Source organism: Varroa jacobsoni, unplaced genomic scaffold (assembly GCF_002532875.2).
Source record: "Varroa jacobsoni isolate VJ856 unplaced genomic scaffold, vjacob_1.0 scaffold_1109, whole genome shotgun sequence".
NCBI classification, from domain to species: domain Eukaryota; kingdom Metazoa; phylum Arthropoda; class Arachnida; order Mesostigmata; family Varroidae; genus Varroa; species Varroa jacobsoni.
Window position 1 is genome coordinate 91,629 of NW_019214011.1, and position 27,990 is coordinate 119,618.

Consider the following 27,990-nt stretch of genomic DNA (forward strand, 5'->3'; position numbering starts at 1 on the left):
CGGGGTTCCACGACTGTTATGTGCACGGTAGGGGCTGTGATATAGCAAACAACGATAAGCTTCGACGTAATAGTTGGAAGGGTCAACGTAAAGGACGTCTACTCATCACTATTATCAGAATACTAAATAGCAATGAAATTATTCGTTTAACTAGTCCGTTACTGGTTTAACTAGTTAAAGGGATTTTTCGAACAAAATAAGAGATATCAAGTGAACTGAGTTTAGACGAAGCCTGTTAACCTTTCTGGCCTCGACGCTAAAAGCCTACTTTAAGCTCAAGGGCGCGACGGTCACCTGTCGTTCACACATAATCAGGACAACAAGCGTGTTCAAGCAAAATCCGGCGCCAATAAACTTTCGACACCTCGTTGGGTATATGCTGCTTACACGCAGGGAGAGTGGGACTACGGTTTTCTTTAAGACCACGTCTACAAATCGGCTGCAGCCGCAAATTGGACCAGCCTCAGGACGGCAGGCCACAAGCAATCAAGATGAAGTCATCAACGGCTAACGAGTACAAAAAAGGCAAATGAGCAGTGGCAGGTGTGCAAAGGCCAAACAGCAGACTGCAAAATCTATCGAAAAGGTTCGGATCTTGGAAGTGGTGAGGCAGCAGGGCTCATTAATTCTTTGATACCTGCACTCGGTAATGCTGGCAAGTATAATGTTGAACAAATAAAGGTACACAATACGGAAACGCTCTCTTCCAGTACAATTAAAGCGAACTGCAATTGTGACGCTTTTACGCCGTGCCGTTATACAGGCAACGATGTTATTTAACTAGCCATCATTTTTGTCTTCGATATTTACGATCATGCTCTAGTCATTATTAGTAGACGGTTAACGGAAACAAGGTTAGCGATGGAGAACAAGAACATCCGTCAAGAGCGACCGGCCTTAGCGCGCCTTTAACGCCAACCAAAGGGAAATGTATATATAAGAGGACATTCAAGCTGAAAGCGCTCAATGGTAAACTGCAACATACGACGCGACCAGGAACAAAGCAATGTTATTTATATTAGTTTCTGTATATATCTATGTAGATCTCGTTTTTGATAACCTCATCGTGGGGCGTCAATCTTCAGGGGTACTCTCGCAAGTACGCGGGACATTACCGTAAAAGCGGCCGCATCCCCTTACATGTCCTTCTTCGTTCCCCATATTTATAGATTCTTCTCTATCCATTAACTCGTAGACCCGTGCCACTGATTCGTCTGGCGGCTCTACCGTTCCACGAATATTTTATTAATCTAGTATAAGCAAGAGTATTCTCAGCCTAGTGATATCTACTGCCCCGTAAAGAGCGTGATCAAAAACTCCTAAAAAACATTAGATTTTAGGCCCTACCTGTCATTGTGTCAAAGTGCATCCTCGAAAATTCGCTTATTAGTCGTATCATGACACTCATTTTCCCAAGTTTTTTCCGTCACGCATTGGAAGAAACTCCATGGGACTTCGTGGTCAGTCATCACTGAATAATGACACTACGATGAGGCAAATGATTATTTTGAAGATCGTGTAGCTCAGAATGACCGATATCAACTTTTTGCTGATGTATCGACTCCTGCTTTAAATCTATCCATAGCCTTTAAAGCAAAATAGGCTAAATGTGCAAATATATAATACAATTAGGCTACCAGATCCGCGCGACTGTTAAAGTAGTTTAGGCAAATGTTAAAGCAGTTTCAGCGGCAATTCAGAAACTTACCAAACATGCAAAAACATACACTTCCCGATTATCTGCGAAGAAGTTCCAGAGAAACTCCTCTGATCACATTTATTTGGCAATAAAAGTTACGTCTTAGCGTTCCGACACCGAACGTATATCATCTAATATTACTATTATGGCCACGTTCACTTTGGCGTCGCGTGACTTCTAGCGTCTATTGTCTGGCCACGATTTCGGACACTAATTAATTCTAACTCACTTTGTAACCGTTTGTATGTTCGCTTATTTTTATATGAAGGTCCATAATGGTATTAAATCTTCCTCGAAATCCGGTTCAAGTGTGTTACGTCGCATTTGTCCAGCTTTTGGCTAAGTCGATGCTTCTGGGTCCGATAGAAGGGTTCACTATGAATTCTGTTGGAGCAATTAGCGTCAGGTCAGACGCCCTCACTGCACGTACACACAGTAGAGAGAAGTGTGCCTTGTACGTCAGAAAATAATTGATGTAACCGGGATCATCTTAATCTTCACCGCCGTCCACGCTCGTCGCCTCCTGTTCACATAACCGAACAGAATATAACGACCGCAATCACGACATGTAGTTTTTTCCCGAAGTTAATAGGATCAATATAATTAAATAAAATTAAACTTGTTAGCTGCAAACGTTCGCGTGGGATATGTGCCCACTTCTGTATAAGAGTCCTTTCGCTCGACGGAGTACGTATTAGATACGTTCAAGCTCATTTATAATGGAAGGATGGTTTGTGTTGAGGGTCAACATTTGAGCAAAGAGCGCTATTTTTCTGAAACATATACGAAGTTACGTCACACTCTTCTGTCAAGCTCCTTAGAGCTACCTAACGATGCGTGAACTAATAACGCGCATAACACTCCAATAGTGGATGGTACTGTGTGTGATTAACGACGTCCTGTAGCTAAGGTTTAGGAATAATTTGGTTTAAAAAAAAAAATAATAGGAACTATATGAATGGCGATCACAAAAAATATTGATTGCAGTACTGCCTTCACGACATGGGCCAATTCGAATGAGATACCTGAGTTCGATTTTCGTCTAAGGGCGTTGCTTTTCTGCTTATTGAAAAACGTGGACAGAGACGAAATACGGTGTCCGCAAGGTCGCCAAATTTTAGGAGGATCGAGTTCGTGGGAAACTGTGGTCCCTAATATTACGTTTTGCCGTTCTGCCTAACATGCGTCTGTGGATGCCCTACTTTTAAGGCTAGAGCCTGCAAAAAATCATATTGTAAATTTGCAAGCATAAATATATACCGTTTACATGGGTACTTATTCAATAAAAAATGGTAATATAATAGTAGAAATACACGAAATCAACATGTTTGCTTTTGACTGATAATATACGCTGTCAGATTATACAGATCATTTCGAATTGTACAAATTTGTATCCACGTGGAAAAGTTAATAACAAGATCAAAACTAGAATTTTCACAACATAATACATCATTATACAAGAAGACCACATGCGAATCGCTCCGTCGATAAGCCGTAGCTTTTACGGCTTAATAGAAATATAAAAAAAAAAAAGCAAAAATAGGAAAGTTAACTCCACAGTGAACCATAAGGGTTAACTCTTTCCGTTTAGTTTGTGACACTCCTTTGAATTGTTCGAAAATCGCGTCTTTCTTAAAAAAAGCTTCTCTGCCTCACGTGAATCCCTAACGGAAAAGAACGAAGTCAGAAACGCTTTTCATGACAGATGTGTATAGGTCTGGGATTTGACCTGCAGCTGTTGGTGTTGTGCAATAGGTTACTGCTTACGCATTTACAGCCGTTCCTGTGGTAGCGTAGCGAGTAACGTATGTGCCAGCTAAACTTAGGGGTAGGTTGTGGTCTAGGTTGGAACCCGAGTGCAGACAGACTAGCGGAGGGCTAGCCGTCTGACTAAACGTTATACCGGGCGTAAATTCCAAACACAGACGGCATTAGGAGCTATTGTGTCGGTATATACAGTCACAGGAAGTCATAGTGAACAAATAAAGCATTCTATTGATAACCGAGTTATCTATCGCCGTTTTGATAAAAGGCTACTTTAATGGGCTTGCCCCACAGAATAAGGTGATGTACTGTAGAAATCTGTGAATAAAATGTGTAGGACACTATGAATAGAAAATTTCAACGCATTCCTAAACTTTTCTATAGAGCCAACTTGATTAAGAGCTCTTTGTTGAACCGCAGAGTTCCTTTTAGAAACCGTCATCGGGTCGTCTTTACTTCAGTGCAGGCGCAATGAGTGCACTGTGTAGAGGGTCTATGTGTAGATGTCTGAATGAAATTGCAAACGTCGATCAGGCGTGTCGATCATGCGCGTCGTTCGGAATTTTACTATAATTTCGAGCATAGTTCAGCCAGAAGTGGTAATTGAAGCGCTGTTCGGCGCTTCAATTACCACTTCTTCACGCAAGTGAGCCCTCTTGAGGCCTTACTACTCACGGAAATAGCAAGTACGTTTCGCTCAGCGCTGGTACGATTCGGCACATGGGGATACAGTATCCATTTTCGAAATTGTCAATTACAAGGCAACACCAATTTGTATTCATATTGTTTTTGTCATGATTTATATTATTGTTATTATCGAATAAGTATATGAATGCCACTTGACAAACAACTACTCCGACTACCAAGTTGCTCTCAATTCCAGCGGTTGTTAGAAGGAACATGGCCATATTGCGGCGGTGGAGAATCATAGCATATTATTCCCATTGAGACTAGCTGTTGTGAAAGGCGGCCAGTATGGCAGGGTCAACCAGCTCCGTTCGGTAAGACCAGTTCTACGAGAACCGGAGTTGTTAGTCCAAACTACCCCTGAAACAGATACAAGGCCAAACTTCGTTCAGCAGCCGTAGCGATCAAAACGACATGAACTGTCATTCGGCAGCGCGTAACGGTATGATCCAGCTGGTGCCTTGCTAGACCGATCCGTGGGGAGTTGTCTGGCGACAGAGCAAAACTATTTAAACATTAGAAAAATCACCGGGGGTTATAGGGAATGCGGTTGGGAGACCGTGTGTAACAACCACCAGGCAACACGCCGGAGGCGATAGTAAAAATCGCTCCTCTTTTCACTAGAATAATGCACACAGACAGAAGCGTGTGCGATACACCGAGACGTCAAATAACATTTTTCTAACTGTACAGCCACGTGTTCCCCACCGATAGCCTACTATTAGCTTAGTCTGTACATATGTATATGGAAACTTTGGCTTTGCCGATGTAGGCTGGGTAAAAAGATATCAGCAAGTACAAAATACATTTGACAGTACTTTTTTTTTTAGCTTTTATAAGTACGAGAGAACCTCTACGCATATCATAATGCTGAGCGTTAGCTAGCACGAGCTTTGCTTGGCCTGTGTTAAATGAATTGCAAAAAAGTCTACGCACGTCTTGGCCCTGCCGGGCCAGGACTAGAGCACTTCTTCTAGAGCACAATGTTAAACTGAAGGTGAGCTTAGGTTTTAGCTGTGTTCATATAGCAAACATAACGTCGTCGTCTGGCCTGCAACATTATGTAATAATAATTACAAATAGTAATTTTACTAAAATAAAAAAAAAAGGATACATAGTCTGTACTATATACTGCTAAATTTGATTTACCCGTAACGACGGATTGCATGTAAACAGGCCTCCTTTTTTATTATAATATTTATATTGTTGTGTCTTCAAATTATTATCACATTTTTCGAAAGTATGATATGATAGATGTGTCCGAAGGAAATCATTTCTTGATATCGCGCTTAGAATCCTCAACAATCGTATCTGGACGTCGCTGCAATATATTCGAATTTTTCCGTGTAGATTTGCTGATTACTAAACTGTTACACAAGAGTCATTGCTTGCACTCCTATCAATAATATGTACTCGTCTGCTTTTTGATACCTATCCTCAGCCTTGTACGTGCTGGTCCTTCTATTATTGGCGCTAGGGGGCGCCATCTGCAGCGTACCTTTGCTCGATGTGTCGAACTTAATGTGGTCGACCTTTTCGTGCATTGTGCTCACTTTGAGCTCCATCTACTGCAGTCAAGCAGGGCCCCACAGCTGTTGCAGCAGGTGCTTTTGTATGGCGGAACTCACGTCCGAACAGGGCGACAGGTCGCTGCCAGTTGTGGATAGGACGGCGGTAGGTAAATGCAATAGAGATACGAGAACAGTTAATAAGGAACGCATTCGGCACTTCGTGCATGATCATAACATACACATGCGGTAGAGACAGATGTATTTTAAGCGGCCATAATTAACAAATCCAACAATAATAGTTGTTACATAGGTTGGCGCAGTCAATGACTCCCTGGTCTGTCCATTATTATGATCACAGAACCGCAACTGCGCCAAAAAAGTTATGGGAAAAAAGCAAATGATTGGTACTCGAATAGCTACTGTTTGTGATGACAACTCGTCATTACTAGATACGGATCTTCAATAATGAGCGCTTTTTCGATGCGTTTTTGCTAGGAACATTCGATTTGCACGCGTTGCCGGGATTAATGCCATGTCTTCTAATTATATATATATATATATACGTAATCAATCCATTACGTTAGCAACGGTAAATGTATCAAAGTATTATAACGGACAATAAAAGGTGGTAGCGCAATATATCTGAGGTGATCACGATTACATTACAGGATACAAACCATTGTTGCTTCACTGTTGGATGCACGGATAAGTGGCTGTATGGCGTAGAGGATTGAGTGTGCCGCTCCGTTAGTGGTGACACTCGCTGGTGATCCCGACGATCGAGGTAATTAAAAATCTGAACATACACAACTTCTATCGACGATGCTGCCACTTACCGTGCTTTTCGAACAACCGCCACCGCCTGACCCTTGTTCTTGGAGGGCGCTGTGTAAAGTTCCTGACATTAATGAGCGGCTGGCGCTTGGAGTCGCCAGGGGGGGCAAAGCTGCCGTGAGATCCGCGAGGCTTCCCCCACTACATGTGGATCCACTGAAATGGTAATCCAACGGGTATCAGCGAGCAACGACTATACCAAGAACTATGATATTGATAAAGAACCTACGCAGCTTGTCAGTACTATATCGAAACTAGCTTGTCTGTTACGCTATTGCGAAGACGTCAAACGAGATCGAGATGTTGATAATATGTCGAATGCGAGGTCAGTAAAAAAAGTTGATGAAATTTCTTGTTGTTAAACATAAGTAAACTTGAAGTGAATAGAAAATCACTTCAAGCTTAACGTACCTTGTCACTGATATTTCCTTTGGCTGTTTTCACTATAAATATCCCTACACTTTTTACTCGTCAGTGGTAAGTGGACACTTCAAAATTACACCAGACCAAGCGGCTAGATTCCTCGAGTCAGACGAGAGAACCTCGTGTGCTTATATATTGTATGCCACAGTGCTAGATACATTTCCCGAGGCTCTGAGGGCGCCAAACGGCTCTCTGCCAGTTTCAGCGACTAATCGCTTGTTTTGAATAGTTCGTGAATGGTTTTTCGCTTATACTGATTTTCACAGTTTCGGGACCGCGGAGGGGAAATGGGCGCAGGCTCCCATAGTCGATGACCAGTTCGAATAGTTGCACTACACCCCTAATAAAACGTTACCGACATTTGACATAAATGTTGAATCATCATAAGTAGACTTTGTATATATGTGTGTGTTTTAAAATGATGTAGCCTTTTTTGTAGAGCGCACTAGCTCTTTTACAATACTGCGATATTGCTACGTTTATCTGATGTCCACCTATATACTTATTTATTAAAGAAGAAGAATGATAGTTCGATTTCAACACGAAGTGTTCGTTGGTGAGCATAATGTCACACTGATCCGGGCACTGTTTTGGAGGCTCAGTTCTTCAAGGGACGATTTTGTACTTGGGTGCCAGCCTAACTTACTACTAGAAGTTCAGTTTGGACCATCTTGATGGATCGTGTACCCTTATGTGACATCTGCCATACACTAGTATTCAACCGCAGTAGTATTTTTCGTGACCTTTGAATGATTTTCTCATTCGAGAATTTCACATATAAGCATGTTGGGCCTGCCATTCATAGGTCCGTTCTATAGCGTATTCTATGAGTCAAAGTTTTCTGGTTGTGCCATAAGTGCTAATTTTGGTAACTTTCTTTGCCTACACCTTAGAACAATGTCTTAAACACTCGTTGTCCGACTATTCGTAAGAAAATACAGACGACGACAAAATATCGACATGTACATTGCGTTGACATATCGTTCATCTCGAACTGTAGTGGCACCGTGGCGGCGAAGGGCCCCTCTATCTAATATTGAGCTGCTAGTAAAATTAGAGTCTTTTTTTGCATGAAAATTCATTTTTAGATGTGAGGCATATACAATTAATACCCTGGTGAGTTTTGGCTGCTATTAGATAATGATGTGACAGAACAAGGTAAAAATTAAGTAAGTTAATTCATTCATACGCCACTGTATGCTTTGAAGCGAAATGAAGGAAAATTTCCTGGCCATGTTTTTTCCCGCTCCAGATTATGGTAATTCGCTAAAATGGCTGGTAAGTTGCTGAGTTAGACGGGAGAATGAAAACCGAACATATTAGAGTTTACGTCGGCACCAGCTTGAAAAAGTTGATAATGTATGTATACACGAACGTGCCATATGTTTCCAGCTTGCCTTAACGTACCCTTATCAAATCGGTTGCCTAGCTGTGTGTATTACAAATTCAAGCTTTTTTTCGTTCATCGTATTCATCGTCTTCAAATTTATATACACTGCTCCAGGAGACTCTCATCCATGACACCAGCGTTGTACTTTACCCAACTGGATGCTCTTGCTGTTAGTAGCCTGTACATTATCTTGTACCAACAGCTGGATAGCTGTTTTCCTTGCTATCATTAGGCTTCAAGGTGGTACTAGCTATAAGTAGCTCGTCCTGTTTTGTGGCTGTATGTCTATATGTGGTTGAATACCTGTGATATCGTTGACGATTACACAACTTAACAACGGTAGCTTCCTCACAGGCCAGGGAGTCGAGTCGATTCCTTTCGAACCAATTGAGGCGAAACCTCCGTGAATGAGCAACGTACATGAGTGTGGCCCCCAGAAACAGACAGGCCATCGAGACGCATATCAGAAGGACTGGGTAATTCCCGCTCAAGTCCCAGAAGCCCCACGCACTTTCCATCGTCTTTGGGAAACACACTCTTTCGATCAGATCGTCAATAGATTATCTGGAAATCATCAGAAAGCATACGGTATTGTTAGTAAAGAGATGTTAACGAAAACTTAGCAAAACGAATAAGGAACTGTATTTGTTTATTTGATCATATCAGAGATATACTATTGAGTGATAGCCATCGTCACGACTAGATACAAAACCCTTTTTTAAGAAATATTTTTACAGAGAGAATGCTAATAACTTATAATCATGAGGCAGTGGTGCGGCTTTTCGAACTGGCAAAATGGCCCGGCCATTTTGTGTCGCACTGAACAAACCCGGGCCACTGATAATTTGCCCAGTTGAACTTAGCAGCCCAAGGTTGGTAAATTCCAGATAGAACTCCTAGAGGTTTAGTTGAAGCGTGAAAATTCACAACCTACCGAAGCGGCTCCCATTAGTAAACATAAATGACTTTTACACTGGACCTTGTTGGCGGTGCTTATAGATCTGCATGACTTAAGCTTCTTATTTTTGGGTGTAGCCACCAAGTTTCAAGGTCCGCGAGCCATTGGGCCAAACCATCCCGAGAAAAGGACAGAATATGGTTGTTGTATAAGGGTATCACTGCTTTTGTGATGTAGACACTAAAGTCATATGGTTTTAGAACTACTTGATGCTACTTCAAATTAAAGTTAATGATACAACGGTATGAAAACACTGACGAAGATAAGTTCGTTGAATGGTACACAACGGTATGAGATATTTTCATAATTGAAGTAACAGTCCGTGACAATATCAAGGTTTTCAAGTTTCTACGTTACACGTACACGAAGCTACGTACTACATCTCGCCATAGTCTAGGCTGTTCCGTTTGGCTAATTCGTTCAAGCCAAAGAGGTTGAAAAACGATCGAAGCCCAAAATCTAGCAATTGCGCACAATAGGTAATTTAACCTATAGCAATGAACTTATTAATACCAATAGAAATACATTAGTATGTAAAGCTGGCAACGAAAGGCTCGTAAAGAAACTTCGAGCATGATGCAGTTACTTGTAGAAACATAACTATCTATTTCCATTATGTTTGACATAGTTCATGGGTTAACGGGTGCGTCGCGTTATAATCGACTAAGTTAGTAATTGATTAACACGATTTATCAGACCAGGTGACGCCAACAATATATCTGTCTAAATGTTGCCCAGTTGAAGATCTGGCACAGCGCCACTATTACAGTATGTTTAAAAATATCTTCTTTTTTATATCATTACCTATATTGGAGTGCTTACTTCACGAGGGAACGCTAGATCACCAGCTCTATACGACTGTGCCGAATTGCAGAGATTAAATCATCGTTAAAATTATATTGTTCTCAGTGAGGACTCATCGTCTCAGAAGACGGCTGTGACGTATACTCTGTAGCCTGTGATTATTTGGGAGCGACAGGCAAATGAGTCATTCAAGTAACGTTAAGTTTCACTCTGTTTTATGTTGAATTGATCTTACTGGGCTAAGTTATATCTGCTTGCTCAACATCGGGCGTATTTAACCGTACACATTTATAAATGGGTCTGTAAATATCCCACTTGTTATTGATTAACCAAAGCTATCACTGCTCCGTGTAGTTAATCAATGCTACGAACATCGCTTATCCGGTGGGGTTCGTTAGCTCTTGGCTCGGGCCTTGGAGTAATTCTCAACCAGTATTGTATTGTTTTTTCTAAAAATTTCTTAACCGTATATCTGTATAAATATGCTACTACACAAAAAGGGCATACATTCTCTTCTGAATAATGGGAAATGAAGCGTTCGGTGTCCTCATATGTTCACAGTGATATTGGCTTCGCTTGAGAACTTGCGTAAAGGTAAGTCAACTTCTTTCAAACCCTTCCATAAATTAGCTCTATATATATAGATATATATACATATAATAAACATTGGTTAAAACAGACGTCGGACTCTCAACAACGAACACGTAATTGTGCTGCCAATAAGTTGTTGTCGTTTTATGCTACCTTTAAGGAAGTTCTTAAATAGTTCAAGCGGTATTTAAAAAAATTGAGAATCATTCGGAGTAACACGTAGATGTGCCGAGCTTTAATTCTCTCGTTACCTAACAGATCCCCCAATTGCTATTGCTCTACTTCGTTAATTAGCTGAGATTAACTTCCATAGTTTTATAAGGGTGCACGTGAGAGCTTAGTGCAGATAGTATCTCGGAAAGAATCTTATCGGAATACTATACGGATAGTACTTCGGAAAGATTATATATCTGACTTCTCATGGTAGATGCAGTTCGTTACGCAGGAGGCACTCGGAGCTAGAAATTGTGCCCGCTGAAAACTTAGTCCTTCAAGGAACAGTACGAGGATCTGAGAAACCGTTACAGAGGCTTGAAAATACAATGATAATGCTGATAGAAGGGGACTACGTGTTCTTCGGTTAACAGGTGCGAATTCGCTGATCGAACAGCTCGGATATTTTTAGCCTTGCTATGCGAATCACGAGGCGTGGAGACATAAAACTGAAAATTTATGCGATAGTAACTGTTCAGTTTTACTCAGGTCAACAATTTTACTACACAGACAAAGCCATTTGGTTGGTGCCTACCTCAAAATGATGCTGCATGACCCTCTATTGTAAATTGTATGCATTAAAAATTTTACTTAGATACAACAGCAACAAGACAGGCTCGTTCGACTTTTTCATAAGAGTCATCCGGTTCACCTAGTCTTTGGCTGTTTTTACGCACACATACGGCCCTATCGCTATACGTACGCTGGCGGTACGGATGTTTCCTGAAAGTTATTCGACCGTCTCGTGGGTCATTGTAGATCGAGAATCCTTCGGCTGTCGACGAAAGGGATTTACGTCCTAAAGCAACCGCTGCCTACTGCAACATGTAGGACAGAGGCATCCTTTCTTCTTTGAATGAAACTGTAAACTCGTCCTGCTGCCAAGAGATGATTCCAGAGTATTCTGCACTTCAACAAGAAAGCTGCGAAATACGTGCTTTCAGAATGATAATAATAACAACGCCATCTCGTTATTACGGAATCATTTCGGTGTGAGGCTGATTTCGAAGCTGTGTAATGTCGAATAATCCATGGACGATAGGCAAACTTCCTGAAAGATCCCCACCGCCACTTTAGAGATGCCGCCAGATATATTTGCGAAGGAATGACCTAAAACTGGGTAAAGTGATTAACTGCTGTAAAGGTAGTCTAATGAGGCCACCTTATTGGTGTTGTGCGTAAGTAAAACATTATACGTAAAAAGTTTGTATTATGTAAAGTATGTAAATACATTCAGTCGTTTTTGTTAATGTCACTTTAAAGTAGCACCCGATTAGATAGCCTTCCCTTTAAATAGATGTTTGTAGCGAATCTTGCATGTAGATCATCACCATTAGTACTCGTACAAGATGAAGCTCAACAGGCAACCAACAACAAAGCTGGTAAATAATCAGGGTCGAAGTATCATCGACACTTGTGCACTTGGCTCCGCTTTCAGCACCAGAGAATTGAAGACAGCCGTTTATCTGAGAACAGTCTTTTCAAAAAAGGAAGAAATTTAACTAAGGTAAGAGCAAATAACAATGAAACCAGCTCAATCTATTGACCTTCTTCACTTCTATTTCTAGAGGACAGTGTAGTTTTTTTACGGAGGAGCCGTATTCTTTTTTACCGTATTATTGTAGAAACGAAAGTTTACGTAGACCGCCGCTATATCAAGAAGATAGCTAGGAGTAAACAATAACCGTTGCTCTCAAAAGCTGTCTTTTTTCATAGTCAGTAAAACACTAATCACTGACTATTAAGTAGAGTTTACATCGCAACTCAGTAATTTCGCCCATAAATAGTAAATATTGATGATTTACATAAACAAATAATCTATATATTTACTTATCATTGGCCCTAGGTTGACATACGCAGCTGATTAGCGTACTGGGCGGTTGTGCTGGGTTCGTCATTGCTAGAAAACATGTGCGACAGAATTAGATGCTTAACATCTTCGCAGAAGGGCAAAACATTCAAGAACAGGCCCCAGATGTCGAACACACATTGAACAAAAACTTGTGCAATAATAATTTGATAGGACAATTGAACCGTCAATAGGAGCGGCGATAGCTTTCGACATGCAGGTTCGACACAACGATATAAACACGCTTGTCTTTATAGGATTGCAATTTTACTAACATATATATATACCAGTAAACGGTAGGCTGATAAAAGCTTTTATTATTCACGTATTTAGTTAGTAAAAAAAAAAATGCACTTCCGTTGAAATCAGCTATGAATTAATTGTCATTATTTAGCTAGATGCTGGTGCGTAGGATTTTATGATGACGACAAGTCCTGTAAGATCGAACTTCGTGAGGCTTTCATATTTCGAGACTTCGCCATTGCATTCCAACATGGCTTTATGATTTAAATTGAATGTTAGAAGGTTATTCTTCCGTGTCCTGTCAGCTCCTGCCATTTTCCGTATGAAGTAGCTTTCGTATGAGTACGAGTAATCACTTCTACGGGTCCATAGCACGCAATGACATTACGTAGCGTCGCTACAATGTCTTTTTTCTAGCTCCACCCGATTTGACGGATATCTTGCTTATGGGCCCTTCTATAAAACGGAATAACAATTTAAAATTTCCTACTTAAGCCGCGCTGCAAGTGTCTTTTCCGTTGTCGTAAGCACCGCGAGACAGGATCGCGTGCCTACCCAGCATACAGTCTAAAACGTAGATGCATGCACATACATTCATGCAATGCCACCGTCGCTCAGTTTCACTGCAGAGCGAATCTTTGTCGGGACTAGAAGTGCAAATACCATTTTGAAAATTCCATCTCGAAATCGCAAATAGCGTAAGGCTGACAAGCTATGTGATATCATAAAATCACTGGAGCCTTATTTTAGATCCCATCGGCTGCCTGTTTGTTGTAGAACGTCGTTAACATTCGCGTTTTGAAACCATTAGGCCACCATTCTGGACTCGAAAGCGTCGCATTCGGCGGTGGTTATGGCTGAAACGTTTGCCAATTTAGTCCTAAAATATTCAAGCAGATTATCCCCGTGGCCCTTCTTCGAATGTCTGCAAAACACGACTGTATTCATCCATATCAATATCTCGGTAAGTTTCCTTTTTGGTCAATTCGCAATTACAACGATTGCCTTTGACGTGCACGGACGTAGTAGGCGTTCGTGCACGTCAAAGTACGTAAGGTAACGGGTAAGTGTTGTTACTCATTGATGACTTTTCCGCTTCGAACCGAGACCAGGCTCAATATTGGTTAACTATATATATACACGATTTGTTAGCATTGAAGTTTACACACGTTGTTAACTACAGATAATAGTCATGAGCACTGAAATTCGCCTGCAAGGAAGAATTTCTTTCGCTTCAAACAGCTTTCTCATAAAATAATAATAAAAAAAATCAGTCCACATGCTAGCAAAATATTTTCCTGTGTTGATTTTAATTCCCAAAAATTATTCTTATATATTTCGTACGACGATTCTGTCTTACGAATTTCGGATATAAGGTTGCCATATACATAGGAAAGAACAAAACCCATTTATTCCAGAAAGCCGGTCGCCATAAGCTAAACGGGAACGTAGGAAGGTAAACAGCAGCGTATCAGGACGTATTTTTTGTCACAGAACACAAAGGAAATCTGGGGTTATTCATATAAACAATTTTGCTGGCAAATCCCCAATTCGTCTTCACCTGCATAGTTAGCGTAGGTGCCAATGATCTGGCAGTTGGTTGAGACTAACTGAAGCTAAAACGTCGTCTTCTGATCCTCAGTGGATTCGCTGTTGTATGAACATGCGAATCCACCGTTTCCAATAGCAAAGACAAAGATGTTCACTAAACTTTTTAACCAAAATAGAAATATGAGCAAACAATAGACTCTTTCTCAATTTTGTCGGAAGCCATGAAACCTAGTGTAGCTAGAATTGATGCTGTGTCTGCGGCCCAGTCATATGGGTTAAGGCGAACGTAAAAGATCTACGATAACATTATTTTATATTTGAAGTTTAAGAAATATCAACATTAATGGCCTTGTTTACCTCAGCCTCACATGTTATCCTAATTGTCGAATAAATTTGGTATAAGACAAAGCATAAAGTCCTCCAGACTAAATTCGATTTAAAAATCACGCAAAGTTGTTTCCGCTCGAGGTTTAGCCTCTGAGGATAATTGATGCTTTTCAAGTTGAAGAGAATAGACCGCAATTAATGTACGCCAACACTGAAACTAGACCGTGATCTATACCATCCATTGCTTAAGGTATTTGCCGACTTGGCCTGGGCAGCGAATAACGATAGGAATTATCGTAAAGGTAAGGAACTCGATTTCTTCGAATTGTTTGCTTTACGGCAATCGTAATGCTGGGCTTTATAGATGCTTCGATGGCACTAACGGAAGTGGGTCATACTGGTGGACAATCATGTCGTCTGATAAAACTTCACAAACATTTGGAATAAAAGTGTAGCCAATGCTATATAAATACCTATATAAGTAAAATAATTATATGTACAAATAGTTAACCTACAATTTTTTTAGTATAAAATTCCTCCCTTTGAGTGTTTTTTGTTTACAATGGAATTTGACAAACGTGTTCTCCGATTTTTTTTATTTATAAGCCTCTCCACTGACGATCGGTTTCATTCGTCTACGAGTCTAATATAATTTCATCCAAGCGAATCGTATCTCGGGTCCTAAGCAAAAGCAGTGCAATTTCGACGTCCCTTCAGATTGCCCGAACAAATAGGCCTTAAAATTTTATTAAAAATGATAAAAATTACCCTAGCGAAACGCGTTACAGAACATGGCTTTTTATCGCCCTCCAGCATCTCGCTACTGGAAACACGCAGCCATAATGGCAGATTGTTAGGAATGGGCTTTTTTCACGAACCTGGAAAGATCTATACTTGTTTAGGTGTCCTTGAACAAGAAGATACTTAAATCCTAAGAGTGCTTGCTTCAGTGTGGAAGTAAATTACAGTATGTTATAGGTATACGTTTCTTCGTTCATATTTTATGAAATCGACATTAATTCCACTCACTTTATTCGAATAACTTCTGTATTATTAACAGTGACATGAAACCCCGTTTGCGACATCACAAACAAGCCCTCTCAACTACTGCCATAAAATCGGAATATGTGTAGTTCTACTGGCCTCCATTGATACGGTATTCTTAACTCGGGTAACTTTATAGAGATGAAAGTCGAATTGAAACAAAGTTTTTTTCTACGCATCTCATTGGAACAAAACAAAAAGTTATCGCAACCCGAACAGTTTTCAAGTCGCTCCTGTTGACAGCAGAAAGACGACTAAGGCTAACTAGATTCTCCTAGCTGGCGCATTAATCTTTACTCTTAAGAAACACCTTATGAGCAGAAGGCTTTAGACCTGCCAGCATTAGCTAGCTAAATTAGAATTAGATATGTACAATACTAGCGTGTCCGTAGTGAAGTATCAAAACGATTACTCTCTATCCTATTCTACCGTGCTTCAGATAGAAAAGCCATCTATGATAACAGGCGTGTTTCGAAGATATTTTCCGAATGAGATCTACAAAAATATTACCGGTTGAGTAGATATTCGATTAAACTGCTTTTGTTATATATAGTAGTATTAGACAGACCTGAATATCTCGTGCGTAAGGTCTTGCCAGATTTAAAAAGTTGGTAATTATCGACCTCAGAAGTAAATGCCGACCTAGCACGTTAACGGTAATTACCAGCCCATGGTGGCAATATACGCTAAAGTAAGCTAGGCGACATCTTTGCGTGACTCGGACTTTCCATTCCGCGCTTATCACTCTGTGCAGCATCGCAACACACAAAGCTCGCTCACACATATACAACTACTGCTATAACCATCTAATGTTGGGTACAGTAGAAAGAATTTTCTGAAATTTGTTTCCAATAGATTTTTAGATCGAACAATAGTCTTGGAGCACTTGCCATGAGGAACTCCAATTTGTCTAATTGTAGGTCGAGCTAATACGCCTATAATAAGCTAATAACAAGTTAACAGCAGATCGTACGTTGCCGCATAGGCTTTAGCTATCGAGAACAAACACAGAAGCGAAGGCTGACTTCTATAAGGCAACAATTATGTTCTACTGTTCTGCGCGGAGATATTGAAAAGTTTATGAAATAGGATAGGTGACTTCTGAGTAGAAACTCACGTTCTCAATATTACTACGTTGCTAGGTGTATTTACGCTAAAAATTTCGAACGATATTTAAGCCACCTGTATCGGCTGTATCACGCGATAGTTCGCTTCAATGCCCTGCAAATACATGAGACTCAGTTCAATGCAATTTCAAAACAAGCAAGAAAGACGTTGTGCTAATGCAGTTTCTGTGTCACGGTATCATGTCGGCCGTCATATTTACCAACTGTTTGCTGTTCCAAGGGCAAGCCTTCGAGAACTAAAGTGTTCCGGAGGTTGCTAGATAAATTCATGGTGATCCGTGTATATTTAGTTGTTTGGTCTTAAGTATGTCGGAACAAGAAACGCCCACTTCGTGAGAGCTGGAACGCAAATTATCGTTTAAATATAAAAGTCATAATTTTACTAACATAACTACAGAACAATTGCGACAATAATAAGTATCTTTATAAGCAGGCAAGGGTGATTATTTCTCGTATTCCGATGCGAACCATCGTGTAACGGTTAATTGCGATCGATCATTAAAGTTATACGTTCTATTAACGTTGTAGATACGGCAGCAACTGACACAGGCCCCATTTAATTGTCGCTATGGAGAGCCATCTACAATTGATATTCTAGACGAGTATTGATTGCTGCTTAGACCTTAGTCCAGTAAAGCCTGCCATGTTAACGCGGGGGGCCTTTTTCTGCATGATAATTACACTTTGAATCACCACACGTTTGTCTGATTAAGCCTGTCATCAGCAGATCGGGTTTTGTCGGCTAATTACTAACGGACACGTATGACGTTAGTTCCGATAGGCCCGGCTCATAGAAGTCTGCCTTGAACTCCCAATTAACGTAATTAGAGAAGATGCAGCTTTGCGTACGGTTTCTTATAACTATTATGAAATGGCACTTTAAGACTATCCTGTAGCATCTTAGTTAATTGATTTGCACTACAAAAAAAAGTATTGAAAGATTCCCAAGCGTGCAATTACTTCGTGATATTCTGCGATTGGTAATACCTTATCTCTATGCATGCAGCATTTAATTTAACAGTGAAAGGTTAAGTTACAAAACTCATTTAACTTTCCAGATTCCATAACAATGTGTGCGTGTGGTTAAATTTAAGTTATAAACAAGTTTTTTAATATGTGCATTAAGAGCTAGCCAACGAGCTAGTAGTAGTTTCCCGCATGTTACTTACAATGTGGCAGCAACTGTTCACGCACACGTACATTCATTCATTCATTCAGCTATCGTTTAGTGCCTATTACTAGGCCGTCATATCCTACTATGTCATCAGATTCGATCGAATCAGCTCATCAGATCGAAAAAAGCATGTTTACCTCTCCATAAGAATTAACGCTGTTTCATCGTGTATTCGAGACGGGCTACGCTCCAAACCCTTGAGAATCGTCCTTTTCCACAACCAAGTACAATGAACTACCGAAGTTTATTGAAATTGTCGTTATATTTTTGGTACGGTGAATGGATGTCTCAACAGCTAGATAAGATGGCATGGCGCCCGACATTAATGGGACGTAACTATGTTCCAACGACAAAAACCCTCGTAACAACAACGATCGAGATATTACGCGTTCGTTTCTCGATTACTTTTAGATGATTCGCACGTTTACCGTTGGTCTTTTAATGGCACTCATCATTGTTTGTGGCTCACGAGATGCTTCAAAGCTTTATATTTCATAAGTTTCACACATTTCATCAATTTTCCGTTTTACTTTTGCTGAAACGCAATGCATCTTACGGCAAAAAACGATTGGCTACAACAGCGTCCATATTTCTATGAGACACAGCTTCTTTTTTCGTGCCATCGTTTTTTCCATTAGCTTGCCAGGGTAAACGTAAGCGAAGATAGTATTCGGCCAGGAATTGTAGGCGAAAAAAAAAAATGGAAGATTTGATACTGCCAATTTGATTCGTTTCCGTAGCTTTGAAGCACTTCGTTATTTTCACCGTTTCGAACTACTCACGTCAAAACCGATCGTTGAAAGGACCGCGCCAATGGTAAACGAAGTAAAGAACCAACAAAAAGCAACCGACCTATTTAGAACTGCGCAATCTCTGCCGGTCCGCCTCTTCGTGTAATTCGAAATTATGATTTGAAGTAGTTTGTAGAAATTAAGCGATCGCAAGTGCCTTGTAGAGATATCGAATACCATTGAAAAAAATTATAGTTCGACCAATCTGACAGCGGAACCAAGAAATGCTAGTCAAGGCTGTAATATTTCATCGTTTCGCCCATGCATATCGATAAAAATGTTACAAATGTAAACATAATTATAGGGTTCGTATATGCTTACCAGTACATATTGCCGAGATAGTCATTTGGATCATCTAACGACTACACTTAAGCTGAAATTAACATAGTGAAATGTTCTCGATAAATTCTGGCTGTTAAGGCACTAGCGGGTGCGCGAAGTAAGAACGACTAGTCTGATACTGTAGTATGTGGAAGTTCAGCGATGGGGCTAGAAATTACGCGTTAAAACCAGGGAGTGGCTTTATTTACGTGTCCGTGCGGATTTAACACAAGTAAACGTTTAGAACGGAGCTTATGACCCCCCCCCCCCCTGGCTGGAGCAATATCCGTCATAATGACAATAACAGTATTGACAATGACTAGCCGATCTGGTTTAGACAGGTAGGTGGCGTATTTCCGCACATATACATTTTATATAAAATGAAGATTATAATAAAGTATAGAAATACCTCTGAGATTCCACAATTTAGATTTGCTTTCACGCGAAAAAATACGCTTTTCTAACTCGAGCCTTGTTGTGTCTATCAAGTGGTCGTTTACAGAGAGGCCTGAATAGCTAGCTTCTGGAAAATAACAAAAAAATTCGCTCTTAGTTTGTTCATAGAGTATTTGGGCCTTTGCATGAAGGTCGCTTACCACAAAAGGCCAGTGACGGGCTGACGGATTTGATTTAAAATATGGGATGGCTGCCTCTACTAATTAAGTTCCTTAAGTTGTCACTGTTATATCATGTCACTGCGTAGAATTGTATAGAACCTCTTCTAGAATAGCAATGGCTTTTCCTAACTCAATGAAGTATGATATAGCATATTGACTCAAATAATAGCACATTTTTTAGACGCTATCTGTCCTAATAGCATGGACTGATCGTAGCTCTTCGCTGAATCTCAAGGCTTATAATGTGATACCGAAACAGGTTACACGATACAGTAAAGCTTTATTTCGGGAATAATATATTGGCTTGATTAATCATTTCAATAGCCGGTACGTGCGAGTCGTCCATTCTTCCTTTCAATACAAAATCAGACGCTATCGAGCAGTTATTACGTGCGACAACAGTGAAACTTACAGAAAACATCTTATGCAGCTATTTCTCCTTTTTGTAATGAAGTTGACACTTCTATAGTAGAACGCTGTCGTTCCTTTATTTTGTCTGTTCCTTTCAGACGATTCATAATTAAAGGTTCTTAGAGATCTTCATCATGCATATTAAAAAAAAATCCTGTCGTTATAATGCTACCAGCAGAAGTTAGCAGCTGAGGAAGGCGAGTAAGGCCGAAATCGAAAACTTCAGAGTGCTGTTCAGATGCAATGAAACTGAGTATTATATGCGAGCGTCGCGAAGATGCGTCGAGTGCTGGTTACCGTTGGAATTTGAAATAATCTTCTGGGTCGAGGCATCTCGCACGTGTCTAATTCAGGTAGTAACTTTCTGCCCTTTACCGCAATCGTGCACTTAAATAGAAGAAAACTGTAAAATAATCATATTTTACTCACAGATAGGTTTTTAAGTCGACTTGTTATGTACCTTATTTGCTTACCAATGCTCTCCTGTTAGCTCTCACAATTAATCTTCCGTCGAAGGATAAAAATAGATTACATCTAGATGAAGAGTAGTTCGCAGTTTTGTGCTTTCATAAGTAATGAACTGGATCGACCCATCGACCCCTGAAAAAACATAATGAACCCATTAATTGACAGATTGTTCTCTTCATAAAACAACCTTTAAGTAAATTAATTATATCACTGTGAAGTGAAGCTGTGCCAGCGCAAGCTGCTCATTGTTTGTCCTTTACTCCTTCTCAAAAGCAGGTTGAGTAGCCATATACGTACGTATGATCAGGGACGAAAGGCTTGTTCCTAGCAGTGTGTTAATAGCAGGATTTTTGAGAATTTCAGGAAAGGCCCTGGCGAGGCTCTCTAATAAAGTGTTATCGACCGCACATTCCTATTGGGGCTATGAAAATTACCCGATACGTATAAAGACAGATTTCGAAAAATACTTCGATTGGTTATCCCGAGCGAGGATATTCCCCGTGAACGGGCCAAGACAGCTGAACGCCCTTATCAACATGTTCGTTTCAGTTATTTTCAATATGGCGGAATCTTCAATTGTACTTCATGTCGTGCCTTGGTACGAGGACTCTGGAAGCAGACGTACATTTTATTCCTTCTCTGATCAGTTGAAATAAAGAGGTGAAGTATTGTTGTGTTTGTGCGACTGAAATGCCAGATAGCCCTCGAATGGGGGGTATTGTGGTACCATATTTTTTGGACCTTGCCCGGACGTGACGTAATTATGTGTCGTTTTTTCTCTGCAGGAAAAAAGAGCGGCAACTTCCATTCTAATCTAATATGTTTAACCTGATATAACTAATGGCAGGTTACAATTACTGGACCCCCATCAAGGTATCGTTGTGACTCGTCTGCGTCTAAGGCTCACCGCTTCCTTCCTTCACAACCATCTAGCTCAGCTATGAAAAGAGGAATGTACTTTGAGTGCCAATAGTTTTAATGCCTGCATAAGTTAGTGCAAGTGACATTCGATCGTGGTTTAAGTTGTCGGAGATAAGCATTTTTAGTAGCCCATAATCCCTCCATTAGGGTCTCATGTTTGCGTGGTGCCTGACAGTGTTAACTGCGCCAACATTCCCGTTGTCATCTGTTTCAAAACGATATGGTTGGACACCGGTTGGATAGGAAGTTCACGCCGTACTAGACTTTACGGTAGCTAGAACAGTCCAAGTGTTTTGTTGTATCGGATGAGTTTTTGTAACCTTCTGAGTAGTCTTTATAGCTGCTTTTCTGCAAAATATTACAAATTGGGATTCCGTTTCTGAATATGTACTAAGGTCTTGTAGAAATAAACGTCGGCACACGGATTGTTAGTAGGTCATAGAAGCCCCCATTGTATATTCATTAGTTTAACGTATGCGCTAAAAATGAAACGTAACTCATGCTAGTGGGACATCCAAGTGAAGTACTGCTTCTGAAATAAATATAATTCTGCTGGCTTGAATCGATTATCAAGCGACGCCTTCTTTCAGATATATCCCCACAAGTAAAGCTTCTTTCAGCATAACAGATAGTTACCACCTAACGCAAACTATGGATCATCAAATATTCTTTGTGCACCAATCCCTTCTTGACCGTTGGCGGGTGATGTAAATCTAGCACCTCAAAGATTTATGTTTCATTCTCTGTTGTCGTCTGATCGTACAGATTTCTGTAAAAGACTCTACGAAACAGAAAATCATTCTAGGCTAAATCGGAAATATATCTAACAATTATATATAACGTACACGATTGGATTAGCAGTTCTCATGCAGTGTTGTTTTGTGGTTAAGTAAAATCGTCTTGTGGCAATACATTTACATCGCTAATAACCTTATTGTAACTTTGTCAGGCCGTGATAATCCTGTACCACTTTTCCCCTGACCGTTCTTCATGTTTATTGGTACGCTACTGAATTAGTTTCGCCAGTATTAAGCAGACACACCAGCAGTGTTGAGCTTTAAGATAACAGCTTATGTTATACGCACAAAAGCACAATTAACGCTTAGAACAGTCTTATGAACCTGCTACCGGAAATTATGTGTGTCAGGTGCAGCCTGATGTCCTCAGACCTCTACTCCTGATCAGATTCGATGGAATCATTTTATAGAGCGTGAATGACTTTTGAACCAAATTAGAGTTCTCGAGAGCGCTAATTTTCTCTTTTGAAAATGGCTACGTTGAATGACTACGGAAGTTACTGCGTAACTGACAACAATATTTTCGAATTTTGAATTGAAATTTCAGAGTGTTCATAATCTCCCGCCAAACGCATTCAGTGAAAGGATGGCATGCACGAGCTGAAGTTTAATCTGTGTAATTCTACTTGGCTCAACCTCTCCAACGAAACTTATATATACTCTATGGCTGGCATCATAACAGAAAAGCGGCTGCCATGATACTAAATGGAGACCGCTGTAAAAAAAAAACATGCTAAATGCATGCCACTGGAGATGTTTCAGCATTATATATTCTAGTTATTATATACCAATTGTATTAAACTGATATATTCTACCGCAATGTAATGTTGTTACTGAAGCGAGGTGCTTTATGATACGCTTCGGTCATTAGGTGACATGTCCGACGAGACAACAATATGCAATCCTTGTTTCATCATTGTCTCGCCAGAATACGTTAAGGCATATACCTGCAAACATTTAGGTAAAATAACAGGAGAATACCTGTTAATGGACGTGTCGAAATAGCATGGCTTCAACGGATTGTGCACATTTGTTGTTGTTTTTGTCATCTGTGTTCAATGATGTAATGGTGACTGTTTTTTTATAAAACGGTTTTTTTTCATCGTTATTAGATTTAAACTCCGTACTATTTTACGACACGTTTTCACACCATCTCGCTTTTATATCGCCTGTACATAGTTGCCGTGTTTGGGAGAAATGACGCAAAATAGATTTGTGGCGGGAAAAAAATCACATCTAGGTTGATCTTGCTTACCAGTAACTGCATGTCAAGCGTAGGCGACATGGAGCAGGGCAAGTTTCAACGACAGAGGTCTCTTGACGAACACAAGCACAGATCTCACAATAGTTCCTGTTTCTGATTGATAAGTGATGAAGGCTGTCTATTCCAGGGACGTCGAGCGATAACAATCCACTGAATAGGTGGACACCCAAAAAATGTATATGAAAATTAGTTTATACAAGAGGTCCGTTCTTAACACGAATTCAGGTCAATTGTAAAACTGAAAATAAGCGCACGATCATTAGCTTTGTTCTAGTACAGCTTCCACTTTTAACAATAGTCTTACTTAACTAGCGAATGTGTTTTTCATTTGGTATATAACAGTACTACTCCTGATACAATGTGGTTCCAGTCGATCGATTTCACAATCAACTCGTTTCTAGTTGTTTATCATAGTAGAAATATGCTTGTGCTTTACTTGCTAACACAATTCAAATTTGATAAAGTGCTTGCTCACATGATTGTTTGTGTCAAGCAGGACGATTTTCATCACTACTCTCTTTCTCCAACTTGCGCTCCGACGCGCTAAACTCCACCACAGTGGCCTCGTCGTTTGCATTTGTGTCCGCACTGCCTCACTTCCAGGCCTGTTTCAGCTCTAGCCGCTCCGCCTTGCTGACGGGTGTTGGTGCTCGCGGTCAGCGGGAGAGGGAACCAATCCGGTACTGAAGGTAGAGAAACGAAAGCCGAGCTAGGTTGGTCGAGTCTTGTTGACCTAAGGCTAGACCGTCAGAGAACCGGATAGATTAGGCGCAACAAGTGGAGAGAGAAGTCTAGGAGGCTGAAAAAGCGGAAAAGGAGGAGGGAGTTTTTCCCTCTTGCTCGTTTCACTCCCTCATCATTCAGTTCATATACAGCGGCGACGGAGACGGCAAAAGCGCTAGCAGTGGCTTTGACGCTATTCCCTGGAATCCCACAAGATCTCCCTCAATGGACTATAGCTAAGGGGACTCGAACAGCCCACATAGGGCGTGCTACTAGGGATTATCTGATCTCGGTCGAGATCCGGTCGCCCGCCAGCCCAGTTGCTCCTCAGCGTAACTAGATCCACACTACCCGGGCTATCGCCTCCACTGCTGCAGCCGGTACGCCCGTCTTTTTGCGGTCGGGTCAAATTGGGCCCAAAGGCCTTGACGGCGTTTCGGAGTTTGTTGGCTACTATTATCACTAAGCTGCTACTACTACTGTTTTCATATATGCGCCTCCCACGTTCCTTGGTTTCCGCAACGTTTCGAAAAGGAAATGGGGGTGAGGTACTGCAAGACTAGCTTCAATTTCAGCTTCCGTGGTCTAGCTAAGTCAATAAGTGGCCTGTTGCACGGCCTCCATATGGAATCGATCCCTATTTTCATCCCCTTTCCAAGTAGAGATATTCACACAACCATGCCCGTCTATGCTCGCCTCAGCGTGAAACGTCTACCAACTCAGCTGGAGTCTAGCAAGCAATAGCAGCGGGTCGGAAGAAAGTATGGTCCACAGTTGCAATTATCGCATTTAGAACGAGCCACATATGGCTCGTTGGCTGAGAACGATAGACGAACAGGCGGCGCACTGGCACTGACACTGGCGCGACACGGTCGGGTCCTAACGGGATTCTAGTTGGGTTTGCCTACAACAGAGGCGCCACAGCAGCGGCAGCGACGTCTCGCGAGGTCGAGCAAACTGACTGGAGGCACTAGTGTCCTCGCTTATTGCAGGAAGTGGCGTGGCATAGGTTGGCCTTGCCGCAAGCCATTGGGGCGTACTTTCATATCAAAAGATATCGACCCTTTTAAGTAAAATGAAAGAACCAAAAAAAGCAGCAGAAATGATGACGCCGGAGAGCTTAGCTGCCGGGTTAGGCGTTAAAAACGCATGTGTTTTTGATTGAGGTCGGTCAATTAGAGATCAGCTAAGCTAGCCGACTGTACACAAGTCGGTGGAATGGTCTTGCAGCTTCCAGGAACTATTGTCGTCACGATAAAGTTCTCAGACCCAGCTCAGACCTTTTTCAGACTCAGCGCCTTGTAACGTTTCCATAATAATCTCATCGGCTGGGGATTGGCAAGGTACGTTTGATGGCATGTACGTGTAATGCTCAGTATGAAAGAGACTGAATGCATGAAAGAAGTATGTGAGATGCGACAGTACAATCAAACCCCTGTGCTATACATTGTTTTGTCTTTTGCATTCTAAGGTAAACAATATCGAAACGAAGCAAGCAGCACCTGCGTACAATAAAGTCGACTACCACGCAGAACAGACATCAACGATGGCGCATATCAAAATTGACAGCCACGTCGATGTCCTCGTAAACGTCACTGAGGCTGTTCAGGCGTTCTCATACGCTTCGGAGTGCGTTTTACCGAAGAAATTTTAAAAACAAGGAATCGACAATCTAACCTAGAAACTCAACCATTACAGCACTTTCGGCACGCCTGATTTAATTCGGGAACGATGTTCGTAACTTGAAAATGGTAAGATTCCCGTTCTTCTTATATATCTTGCTAGAACTGAATGCGATACAATCTAATGTATAAGAACGCTTGAAAAAGACAAAATCTTTAAAATACCTATTGGTATGAGTGAAGACAAGGGAAGCAACAAGAGGCATAATATTCGATGGATACCGTTGCTATAGGATACGTTTCGTGGTCGGTCGTAAAAGCTGTTTAATAGAATAGTCGTCTATTGTATGTTATGTCGTTATGTTAAATGCATCCATAGTTGTGCTATAAGTGTGAAGACTAAGCAATTTATAAGCAGCTATTTATGTGCAATTTATTGGAACGTAAAGCTTATTTACAGACGATTACCCGCAGATTTAAAGCGGCACAAGAAGTCCTGTGCACAAAAAAACATTGGAAGGAGTGTTCGTCACGTGACAACAACAACAACAACAATTATAGACGTGTCACAATGCCGTGGTGGCGTGGCAAAGATGTGGACGCGTTCATACGCACCATCTACCAATTTCACGCAAGGATCGTGATCCTCTTTCTACAGATACATTCGAAAACTTTTGAAGGAAGTTATTCCATTTTGTCGCTAAAAGATAACTTGTCGATATGCAGAGATATGTATATTTGAGTGTACTTTTTTATAGCACCTAGATATTAAACAATAAAGATTTAGGGTCCGCTTTTAACAAGAGTAACGAATACTGCTAGAGTAATTGAAATACCAACTCTAACCATCATACGAATCACATGTGTTTTGCCTATAATCACTCAGTAAATGTTCACTTACTATAGTTGGATCCGGTATCCCGATGTAAGCACCGCTGGGTCACGCATATGGCAGTTAATTAATTCGCTGTAAAGAATTAGAAGAGCTAACTATCGAGTATAACAATTTAGGTAACAATTTCTCCAAGGATATTACATCATAATTGTTTTAAGAAAGCGCGCTAAGTATGCCGGATATTTAGCATCAGGAAAGCGGGCGCATCAGAAGATCCACACTAATATCTATGACATTTGGAATGAATAGGAACTTGTAATGAGCAATTAACAGGCTCGACCAACACCATGATTCGACATTGCCTTCTTGTAGAATCTCTTCTCCAAAATATCATTCATATACAGATTTTCTAGAATACCGTCCCATAAGGGTAGTAGCTTCCTTGGGCTAAGCGCAGTAAACACCCTAAATATCATTATCAATGTGATCACGACAGACCATTTCGGCTACGAAGCGATTTGAAGAAAACGCTGACCACGAATCCCAGCTAGGACTCTGGTACGATGTCAGCTGACCTTTGCGCAACAAGGTTCCCTTTGGTCATTCACCAAGAACGCCACAAAATGGCTCGCAAACAGCGTCTCGATGCAGAGTGCTACAATAGTCTTTAGAAATAAGACGCTACGTTATTGAGTGAACTTACACTATCATTAGGTTGGACCTCGTCCGCGTAATAACTTCGGGGATAACATGTTCTCCGCTTAATATTTAAGACAAGTTGCGGTGTATGTTCGAGCTCGGGCCTAGATGTATTTCTTTTCGTTTCATAATGTTTGGGAGCCAGCCAGTCAATGATGGAATGGCTAATGGCGATTCCGGACGTAAATCTCGAAATATATAGGTGCGACTGGAAGCCGCGTAAAGTAAATACATCTGTTGTGTATTGGAAGTATGTTTGTTTTGCCTTAGGAAATGTCCTAGAGACTAAGGTCTTCGAGAGCTTGCCGGCGACATGCGTCCCATGCAATGAG

The 27,990-nt window shown here is 40.9% G+C and overlaps 1 protein-coding gene and 1 long non-coding RNA gene across 16 annotated transcripts; one reads left to right on the top strand and one right to left on the bottom strand.

The window, feature by feature from the left end:
- Positions 1-1,736: 1,736 nt before the first annotated feature.
- LOC111266710 (uncharacterized) lies at positions 1,737-24,510 on the bottom strand. 9 transcript variants are annotated; one of them, XM_086971027.1, is made up of 8 exons: positions 24,255-24,505; positions 23,771-24,017; positions 23,331-23,462; positions 20,803-20,929; positions 8,612-8,872; positions 6,498-6,651; positions 5,649-5,800; positions 1,737-2,222 (listed from the first exon to the last, which is right to left on the bottom strand). In XM_086971027.1, the coding sequence occupies exons 5-7, from the start codon at positions 8,824-8,826 to the stop codon at positions 5,669-5,671; spliced, it is 501 nt and encodes a 166-aa protein (XP_086827153.1). In that variant the 5' UTR covers positions 8,827-8,872; positions 20,803-20,929; positions 23,331-23,462; positions 23,771-24,017; positions 24,255-24,505; the 3' UTR covers positions 1,737-2,222; positions 5,649-5,668. The 9 variants fall into 9 exon arrangements, 8 of the variants coding, with proteins under 8 accessions (XP_086827153.1, XP_086827157.1, XP_086827152.1 ...); XR_015313538.1 differs by lacking the exon at positions 23,331-23,462 and having other exon boundaries at positions 6,339-6,651; positions 24,255-24,503; XM_086971031.1 differs by lacking the exon at positions 23,331-23,462 and having other exon boundaries at positions 23,771-23,929.
- On the top strand, positions 16,585-26,937 carry LOC111266712 (uncharacterized). Of its 7 annotated transcripts, XR_002684230.2 has the most exons (6): positions 16,585-16,704; positions 19,401-19,642; positions 20,428-20,682; positions 23,063-23,131; positions 25,974-26,253; positions 26,574-26,937. It is a non-coding gene; the product is annotated as an uncharacterized LOC111266712 (long non-coding RNA). The 7 variants fall into 7 exon arrangements; XR_002684227.2 differs by having other exon boundaries at positions 19,401-20,682; XR_002684231.2 differs by lacking the exon at positions 19,401-19,642.
- Positions 26,938-27,990: the final 1,053 nt, after the last annotated feature.